Source organism: Medicago truncatula, chromosome 3, assembly GCF_003473485.1.
Source record: "Medicago truncatula cultivar Jemalong A17 chromosome 3, MtrunA17r5.0-ANR, whole genome shotgun sequence".
Classification (NCBI taxonomy): domain Eukaryota; kingdom Viridiplantae; phylum Streptophyta; class Magnoliopsida; order Fabales; family Fabaceae; genus Medicago; species Medicago truncatula.
In genome coordinates this window covers 36,473,371-36,484,079 of record NC_053044.1, presented here as the reverse complement: position 1 = coordinate 36,484,079, position 10,709 = coordinate 36,473,371, and the positions used below count along the sequence as shown (strand labels likewise).

General features: G+C 31.9%; 2 protein-coding genes across 2 annotated transcripts; one reads left to right on the top strand and one right to left on the bottom strand.

Annotated features, from left to right (window-relative positions):
- Positions 1-234: 234 nt before the first annotated feature.
- LOC11415881 (inducible nitrate reductase [NADH] 2) lies at positions 235-3,805 on the top strand. Its single transcript, XM_003601066.4, is given in 5 exon segments — positions 235-490; positions 493-1,390; positions 1,506-1,646; positions 1,945-2,177; positions 2,384-3,805. Coding segments are annotated over 5 exon segments (2,706 nt in total). The 5' UTR covers positions 235-397; the 3' UTR covers positions 3,725-3,805.
- Positions 3,806-5,803: 1,998 nt separating this feature from the next.
- Positions 5,804-6,537, bottom strand: LOC11418017 (auxin-binding protein ABP19a). The gene has a single exon (XM_003601065.2). The coding sequence runs from the start codon at positions 6,519-6,521 to the stop codon at positions 5,889-5,891; it is 633 nt and encodes a 210-aa protein (XP_003601113.1). The 5' UTR covers positions 6,522-6,537; the 3' UTR covers positions 5,804-5,888.
- Between the last annotated feature and the right edge of the window lie 4,172 nt (positions 6,538-10,709).

Here is a 10,709-nt window from a genome sequence, read left to right as displayed (position 1 = left end):
TTCATTCTATGGGTGAAAGCCATGAATCAGGATTGAACTGCCTGGTTTACTTTGAATACATGTCCAACCAAGGGACTGTTGCACAAAAGTGTAAACAACAATCATTTTTTTTTAGTCATGTGTTGTGTGGGGACGAATCTAATCCACTAAAATCAATAAATAAATATAATACAATTCACTTGCAAAGTAGCAGTTAATTAAATCAATTTGAAGACCTTTCTGTATATCTTGGTCACGTCTCTCTCCATAATCCAATTCCATATACTTCTCTATATATATTCCCTCATTCACTCCATCATTACCCGCTCAAAATCAATTCACCTCTTCCATATCCAAAAATCAACTACTCTCATTCATCACTACTATTACCTCATCACTCATCAACCAATTTTCTTCAATGGCGGCTTCTGTAGATAATCGCATCTGGACAGGCCTTGAAAAAGGTCCAATCCACACTTTCAGGTCAACTTCAGATATCATGCATTTCAATAAATCCCCCAACCGCCATTGCCATTTCATAATTATCATTCCTCAAGCGAAGACGAAGACGACGAGGAGGAGATTCAAAACTTCAACAACAACCTCATTATGAAATCAAAGCAAACCACCAAAGAACTAGAACCATCAATCTTTGATCCACGCGACGCTGGGACCTCTGATCAATGGATCAAACGGAACACCTCAATGCTCCGTCTGACAGGAAAACACCCCTTCAACTCAGAGCCACCACTTCAAGAACTAGTAGAACATGGTTTTATTACACCTGTCCCACTCCACTATGTCCGTAACCACGGACCTGTCCCAAAAGCACAATGGGATAGTTGGACCATCGAAGTATCAGGTCTGGTCAAAAACCCGACCCAATTCACGATGGCCCAACTAATCGACGACTTCCCAAGTCATGAATTCCCTGTTACCCTTGTATGCGCGGGTAACCGGCGCAAGGAACAGAACATGATAAAACAAAGCATTGGTTTCAACTGGGGTGCAGCTGGTATCTCCACTTCAGTATGGCGTGGTGTACCACTGTGCACCGTACTCAAGAGTTGTGGCATCTTGAACCGTAACAGTGGGGCCCTCTATGTATGTTTTGAAGGTGCTGAGGAACTTCCAGGTGGTGGTGGATCCAAATATGGAACTAGTATCACAAGGGAGGTTGCATTGGATCCTTCCCGTGATATCATTCTTGCATATATGCAAAACGGTGACGTTTTAACACCAGATCATGGTTTTCCTGTTAGAATTATAATACCTGGTTTCATTGGAGGAAGAATGGTGAAATGGTTGAAGCGTATTATTGTTACTTCTAAACAATCTGATAATTATTATCACTACAATGATAATAGAGTACTTCCTTCACATGTTGATGCTGAGCTTGCCAATGCTGAAGGTAATTTATTTTGGTTCGAACCGGACCTACTAGGTATCAATTGAACTGTACTTACGAGACATTTTTATTATTATTTTATGTAAATGTGACTAATGTATGTAATTTTATTTTTTAGCTTGGTGGTATAAGCCGGAGTATATTATAAACGAGCTGAATGTAAACTCTGTGATAACATCACCATGCCATGATGAAATACTGCCTATCAACTCATGCACTACTCAGATGCCTTATTTACTTAGAGGCTATGCATATTCAGGTGAGTTTTATACTATTGCAACGAGAGGAAAATCATTTTTGTTTGTTCCCAAAGATTAAGGGTGTGTTTGGTTCTAACAAGTTAGTATATTCTAACTTTTAGTCAAAATCAGTTCTTGTCTAAAGTCTAAACTCAATTTTATTAAGTTTTATAATCACTTTTGACTCCCCAAAATTTAAATCTAAAGATGCACTAATCCTCTTTTACTGTGTCTAATTTCAAGCTGTCACTACATGTATTTGACTTTGAACTTCGTTGAAAACAAAGAGAGTAACCTCAGTTATTGATGATTGTGCAGGGGGTGGTAGAAAGGTGACACGTGTTGAAGTAACAATGGACGGTGGTGAAACATGGCAAGTATGCACATTGGACCATTCAGAAAAACCAAACAAGTACGGTAAGTACTGGTGCTGGTGCTTTTGGTCCTTGGAAGTTGAAGTGTTGGACCTTCTAGGAGCCAAGGATATTGCTGTACGAGCTTGGGATGAGTCCCTCAACACCCAACCTCAGAACCTCATTTGGAATCTCATGGCAAGTACACATACTCCAAACCTTGTAACTTAGTACTAGCTCCGGTACAATATATAAGAAAAAATTAAGTCTACAAAAGTTAACGTATTTGGTCAAAAATTTGGTTCAAATATATCAATTTTTATTAACTGAGGGCGTAAATCACGTTAAAACTTTGCTTTAATAAAGCATCTGAATTAACAAGCTTTTACTATGCATTTGTTCAGGGCATGATGAATAACTGCTGGTTCAAAGTGAAATCAAGTTTATGCAAAGCTAACAAGGGTGAAATTGGAATATTGTTTGAGCACCCAACTCAACCAGGGAACCAATCAGGTGGCTGGATGGCAAAAGAAAGACAGTTGGAAAAATCATCAGATTCTAACTCAATTCTCAAGAAGAGTCTCTCTTCACCCTTCATGATCACTAGCTCAAAAACCTACACCATTTCTGAAGTAGAAAAACATAATAACGCTGAATCAGCATGGATCATTGTCCATGGCCACGTCTATGACTGCACACGTTTCATCAAAGATCACCCTGGTGGTGCCGATAGCATCCTCATCAATGCTGGCACCGATTGTACAGAGGAGTTCGAAGCAATCCACTCTGACAAAGCCAAGAAAATAATTGAGCAGTATCGAATAGGTGAACTCATAACCACTGGCAGTTACTCCTCACCAGATATCTCAATGCATAACACTTCTGTTAGTGTTACCACAAATTTGGCCCCCATCAAGGAAATTACGCTTCCAGTTACACCTTTACGCAGTGTTAGTGTAGCTTTAAACCCGCGTGAGAAAACCTCATGCAAGCTTCTCTTTAAAAAGTCAATCTCTCACGACGTTAGGCTCTTTCGTTTTGCATTACCTTACGAGGGACAGCTCTTGGGATTACCTGTGGGGAAGCACATATTCTTATGCGCAACTATTGATGAGAAGTTATGCATGCGAGCTTACACACCAACAAGCAGCGTAGATGAAAAGGGACATTTTGATCTAGTGGTTAAGATTTACTTAAAAGGGGTGCATCCAAAGTTCCCTAATGGTGGCCTAATGTCTCAACACTTGGATTCAATGCCTATTGGCTCAACCTTGGATATAAAAGGTCCATTAGGACACATAGAGTATGCTGGTAGAGGAAACTTTATGGTTCACGGTAAGCACAAATTTGCAAAGAGACTAGCTATGTTGGCCGGTGGAAGTGGGATAACACCAATTTACCAAGTGGTTCAAGCAATTCTAAAAGACCCAGAAGATCTAACTGAATTGCATGTTGTGTATGCTAATCGAAGCGAGGATGATATATTGTTGAGGGAAGAGATGGATTCATGGGCTAAGAAGCATGAACAATTCAAAGTGTGGTATGTGGTACAAGAAAGTAAAAGAGAAGGGTGGGAATATAGTGTGGGGTTCATTACTGAAAGTATTTTGAAGCAACATGTTCCACAGGCTTCTCCAGATACATTGGCGTTGGTATGTGGCCCACCACCCATGGTTCAGTTTGCAGTAAAGCCCAATTTGGAGAAGTTGGGCTACGACGTTACCAACAACTTGCTACTCTTTTAATGTCGCTGAGTACGACGCTGTATGTATGATATATGGATATATTTTGGTAGATAAATAAATAATTTTGTTAGTTTCCTTGTATCCAAGTTTCTCAAGTGATATTCCTCAAAATTACATGACTTGCATATAAGTTTTATTAAGGCTTAGAAATTTTTATCAGTTTAGAAGGGTGCGTCGACTTATCAAAAGTATAAATTTTAATGTTTAGAAATAAAATTTATATCCGTAAAAAGAAATTGAAATACTGTTATCAATGAACTTTTTAAAACTAATTGAAATACTGTTATCAACGAACTTTTTAAAACTAATTGAAATACACTTGACAGAGGAAGGAAGTTGGAGACAATTTTCTGCTATTTGGCAAGTTAGTGGAAACTGCAGAAAAAATTGGATCAAAGACCTTTTTAACAGCATTGTGATTATAGTTCTTCTGTCTTGTGGCTCTTTATGTGGAATAATTTTCTTGATGTTAACTGAGAAGCCATATAACTCCATGAAATCCAGAATGTGGAGTATAGCTAGAACATTGCAAAAGCATAAATATAAAAACGAATTATTGACTATCATGTTTAAGAATAATCACTTGTAATACAAGTAATCTGTGAATTGATTGGTGAATCAATCTATATAGTTTACATAACTGTTTTTAGTTAGTGACTTGTTGAACAAGTAAGAGGTGTTAGCTAGTTTGTTGAGATGGTTAGTTGAATTGCTTTCTATATAAGTAACCTTATCATGATTCACTATTTAATTCCATTCCTTGTTAATAAGATTTTAATTTTTCCTCATTGTTCTATTTCATCACAATCATTCTCTCAATCTTCACACTGGAACTTCAATTGTTCCAACAACAAAATTAAGGGGAGTTATGATTAAATAGCACCAAAACAGAATCTATAACTTGTTATCAAAAGCAAAATAAGACCAAGTGGATGAACACATCGGAGAATCGGATGTAGCTACTAGGCAAAAATATTTCAAAATAAAGGAAAATAATTTGAATTTATGATGAGTTTGAGAAGGAAACATGAGAGAGAGACCTACCTAATTGTGTTGCAATGAACTCACACATGAAAATATTTGCTTTGGGAAGAATCTAAAATTGCAAAGATAAAAGCAGATTATTCAATCCATCAAAATAATCTAAAAAATCAAAATCACTGCCATAGAAATCAAAATTGCTAGATTAGGTAGATTAAAAGTAATAGATTGCATTTTAATATGAAATAAAATCACTGAAAAACAACAATCAATAAGTCTAAATTTTGGGAACTCAGATATATAGTGATATGTTCTCAATGTTAGAAACTGATTTTTTCTTACATGAGAAACAATGTTGCCCTTTTTTAAGACAATTTGGGAAATGGTATGTTGGTTTAAGCATCTTAACATTGAGAATAGTGTCTCATACTTTCTTCATTCATGTACATATACCATTCTAAGCATATATCATTAGTTATGAAATATAAAACATTGATGACAAGGTTGATTGTTATTATAGACTGAAAATCTTTGTCTTGGCAACGATGTTCAAAATCTCATTTAAAAGATGGTCCATTTAGTTGCATAGCAGTCAGCCATCCTTTGGTGTAAATATATAGCTTTAATAAACTTTAGACAAAACTTTTCAGCACAGTAAAATTAACTTGTTTTTTCAATGACATTTTGATTAGCTTTTGCGATCTCATCTTATCTTGCTTCAATGCATCGGTATAAAAATATCCAAATCCTTATTGAGGCAATCTATCTTAAGCTACAATGAATGGAACAATCAGCCATTCAACCATGCCAATTATAATGTTAAGAAACATTCAGGACCGGCAGATATCGATAAATGGAACTCAATCTGAATCTAAACTCGAATTAGCAAACAGAAAAAACATGACAATTAAATTGGTTTTAGCTAATTCGAGAAGATTGACATTATGTGTGCTAAGTTTTTTATTGTATCATGTCAATCTATCAATATCTTTTTGACTATATAGCTAAGTTTCATATCTGCGGTTAACAGATTATATGATAATAAGAATAAGAACCATAGTAAAAATCATTGAGATTAGAAAAGAACCATACTATATTCTCGTATTATTATCATGAAAATTGGCATAGAAACATAATAACCAAACACACTTGATTACATAGAAGTCGATATTCATAAGTAATCCTAGCCAGTGCCGTTAAACCGAGCCTTAAGCTTCTTAATTTGTGAAACATCAAGAAGAGTAGTTTGTGCAATTATAGAAGTAGGTAAGTTATTTCTAAATAATACATAATCAAGAAACTGAAAGCTAGGCTTTGAGCTACTATAAGTAGCAAAAGCAATAGCTTCTTCAGCACCGGAGTTAACAACAAAATGCATTAGTCCCTTAGGAAAAACCATAATATCACCAAGCTGAAGATCTTTGACAAAAACTTCTGTAAGGTTAATAAATCCAGCTGTAACTTTACCTTGAACCATGATTAGTAATTCAGTTGCATCGGGATGAGTATGCATCGGAACAGATCCATTTACACCAATATCTACTCTTGCCGCAGAGACATCGAGTCCATTGAGACTTGGTAATTCAATGACAGATACTTTGGTTAATTTTACATTAAATTCGTTGATTAAGTTTCCAGGTACAAAGCCAGAGAACACAAAATCATCCACTGTTGGTGATTTGCATGGATAGCCTGAAGGGGTGTCTGGATTGTTGAGCAAGTTTGCTACACAGAAATCATTGGCAGAAGAAGAAACATGTGAGGTATATGATGAGAGGAGAACAAAAAAGAAAACAATAATGTGATTCATCTTCATCTTTGAAAATTGAATTTGGGTTATGGGAATGTGAGAATGGCTTGTGCTACTTATATAGTGATATATATTCTTACTAGGGCTTATAGTAGGTGTAAAATATTGTACTAGTAATTTGATTTGATTTCCTTAAAGCAATGTAACCTTAGTAATTTTTCTTCATTAATTTTTCTCTTTCCATGGACACAGCACACATACAGAAAATCTGTTTAGTTTTTGTTTACTATTAGAAAAGGGTAAATTGTGTTGTACAATATATGACTTTTTTTACAACATCCTATCATGCCTAAGAAAAAAAAGATAACATCCTATAAAAACAAGTTTTGAGATAACACGTTTTTCTACTAATGGTAACGCGATTTCTTTGAGAAGTAAAATGATAATACATATATATATATATGTCAAATAATTAATGTGATCATTTTGTGTTTTATTTAAGAAAAGCATTTGCACTATATTGGCTAGAATGAATGTATGTAGACATGCAATGGAGAGATTGATTCTAAACCCTCAAACACCAACTAGCAAGTAGAAGCTTGAATAGTCATTACGTATTTTTCTTTTAGTTATGACTGTATTAGGAAACACTCTTGGTTATAGCTTCTTTCTCTATTTTTGACAACGTAATGGTTATAGCTATGTCACGGGTTTACACTCCACCAATACAACGTTTATTTTTAAAGATCCATCAACATATCATAACATTATCTACTTAGCTTTCACGTTTTGTGTTTATTTGCATTGTCTTATTTTTTAGGTCATACAAAACATTATTTATAAGTTTGTCAATGTTTACTCACAAAAAAAAAGTTTGTCAATGTAGTTTATAATGAAACAATTAATGAAGATACAATTAAAATTATAAATTAACATAAAAATTTATTTATTTGCATAAGCTATTTTTTATAAGCTCAAAAATAAGTTAATTTAAACGGTATAAAAATATTCTTCAAATTTTTAACACATATCTTTAATCTTTGTCAAAAAAAAAAAAAAAAACACATGTATTTGGTTTGTTATAAAAAAAAGTAGAGTTTTAAATTTTGGTGTGACTTAGAAACTCTTTGGTAAGACACATCTATTAGCTTATAACTTATTAAGCTCGTTTGACAAAAAAAAAATTGTTTGGTAACACTTTTTCACCATGAGCTTATTTTACGAGCTTATAAGCTATTTTTCGGAAGCTATTTCAAGTAATGCTTGAGCTTATAGCGTCTCACTTTTAATTCAAATTTTACCCTTATTATTCTAACTAAATTCCATTTTTTTTTACCCTTAATCATTTATTATATTATAAAGTAAAATACATATGTTTTAAATATGAATGCTTTTTTTTTTTTTTTTTTTTATGAATGAAAGATCCTTTTTTTTTTCTCAATAGAAAAAATATTTTTTTTTACAGTTACGTTAAAGTTTTTTTTCATTATAATTGTTACGTTTTTTTTTTGTGTGACTATTTCAATATTTAATGTCACCTTTTTTTTTTATTGGGAAATGACACGTTATTTTTGTATGATATATCAGAATTGTGGAGAATAATACAATAATTTTCTCCAACAAAAAAAAAAAGAGAACGTTATGTTTACCTTCACTATATATATATATATATATATATATATATATATATATATATATATCAATCAATTAAAAGTTTTTTTTTCTTTTTTACAAAATCAATCAATTAAAAGTTATTAATTGTTTTGTTATTTTGTGATGATGAGTGTTTAACTAGCATAGAAAAGAAAATTAAAGTCTGTCATATCAATTATTAATAATCAACTTAAATCATTGATTGATATTAGAATTAATGGCCAAGATTTGGAGTAAGTCTATAGACTTACTCTTGGAGTCAAAATATCCATGCTATATATATATATATATATATATATATATATATATATATATATATATTTTTACAAACTATATTTTATTTATTGTTACGTTTAAACTTTTTTACACTTTATATCTAATTTTTTTAGGCAAATGAAAATAAATATAAATTAACATTTAGGAATTAAAAATTAATTTAATAATAATATTAAATTAACAATTTTTTATTTTTTATTTTTAAATACTTTAAACGTTAATTGATATAAACTTTATTATGAATTAAAAATATCCGTTTATGTAATTTTACATCTATCAACTAATTGAATCGCTAATTTTATCAAACACTTCAAGTAGCTTATCAGCTATCAGTCATCAGCTATAAGCTATCAGCCATAAGCTATAAGCTATCAGCTAACTTATCAGTCATCCACTATTTTTACCAAACAGAACCTTAATGAGTTAACAAGGTCGGCCCAATCCACTTTGAGGCTTAAAATTAACATCAAAATGAGAACTTTTACCACCAACATAGAAAAATTGAAATCCAATAAAATTTCATAAACGACCTTATTAAAACTCATGATTTCTTAATTTTATGTGCATAATTGTTATTTTGTAAAATTTAATTTATTTGTTTTTAGAAAAATCTACTAACAATATATAAAAATTGCAATCCATCAAAATTTCATAATCGTCTTTATTAAAACTCAAGAGCTCCTTAATTTTATGTGCATAATGGTCGTTTTGCAAAATTTAATTTATTTGTCTAATAATAAAAATATATTAAAAATTGTACACCAACAAATTCTCATAATTGTCATTTCTTAAACTCATGATCAGCTTAATTTTATGTGCTTAATGGTAGTTTTGCAAAATATAAAATTCAATTTGTTTACTCTTTCTTCTTATTATTATCAAACTACCTTACATATAGGAAAAAACAATGTATTATGGCATAAATTTATCTACTAACAATATATAAAAATCGAAGTCCTTTAAAATTTCATGATTGTCCTTATTAAACTCATGATATCCTAAATTTTATGTGCATAATGGTCATTATGTAAAATTTAATTTATTTATATTTTCAAAAATTAATTACGGATAGAGAAATTATATTTGTACAACCATTTAGTGACAACTTTTAGACAACTTTCTCTCTCATACTCACATTATATTATTACTCTCTCTCTTCCTTTTTCTCTCTCCATTGTTTTTGACAAATGAGAAGGGAGAAGAAGAAGGTTGTCAAAAAATTTGTACCAAATGGTTGTTCAAATATCATTGCTCTTACGGATAATGGTCATCACAAGTGTAACCAATTTTCACGAATAAGTATGAAACTAATTTATTAGTTTTTTTAAAAATTAATTATGGATAATGGTCATATCTACTAACAATATACTACATCTGTTCCTTTTTAATTGTCACATTTTGACATTTTACACAAACCAAGACAATCAATAATTGTTAATACTTTTGATGCAATAAGTTATACTTTTATTATACTGACCTTATTCATTTAATATCTTATTTCATATATTTCTCTCTCTACAATAAATAACTAAGGGTAATATTGATAAAACATTATTTAATGTTGTATTGAATTTTGAAAGTGACAGTTAAATAGAAACAAAAAAATTCTCCAAAAGAGACACTTAAAAAAGAACGGAGGGAGTATAAAACTTGAAGTCAAACAAAATTTCATAATCGTCCTTATTAAAACGGCTTAATATATCATTTGATCCATTAACTTATTTTCTGTTTTCAATTTGGTCCCCTAACTACAAAGTGTCTCAATTTGGTCCTATAAATCTTCTGCCGTTTACTATTTTGGTCATCTCCGTTAGTTTTTTAATTTCTAACATTTTTGATATGATTTCAACCATTCGATTGCAGGTCCATTATATACAATAGTGAACCATCACCACATAATTTTTTTTCCCTCTCTTCATCTTTTTCCTTCCACCGCTTTTTCATGTTTATACAAAATTCATCAACATTCATACAATATACCTGAAAAAACTCAAATTCAACATCAACTCACGCCTTCAAGATCATGAATTCATGGCTTCCACAAATTCAACGCAACAAAAATACCTAGATTCATTTACAAAATAGCTTTATATTATTACAAAGGGCAAAATTTATTCAAAGCCAAACCCACCAAAATAAGTGATAAGGTTGCAAAAAGATTACAAAAGGTCTTCTATCTTATTTTCTTCTTCTTCAGCGTGTCTCTCCCTCATCTCCATACTTCCATAGATCACCCATCTCCCACACTTTCTTCTTATCCCGTTCGAACTCTCCCCGAAGGAATGTACTTCGATTTGCTTCAGTTGAAACTCATAAACTAAGAAA

Coding starts and splice junctions, on each gene's coding strand:
- LOC11418017 (XM_003601065.2), bottom strand. CDS start 6,521: ATGAAGATGAATCACATTATTGTTTTCTTTTTTGTTCTCCTCTCATCA.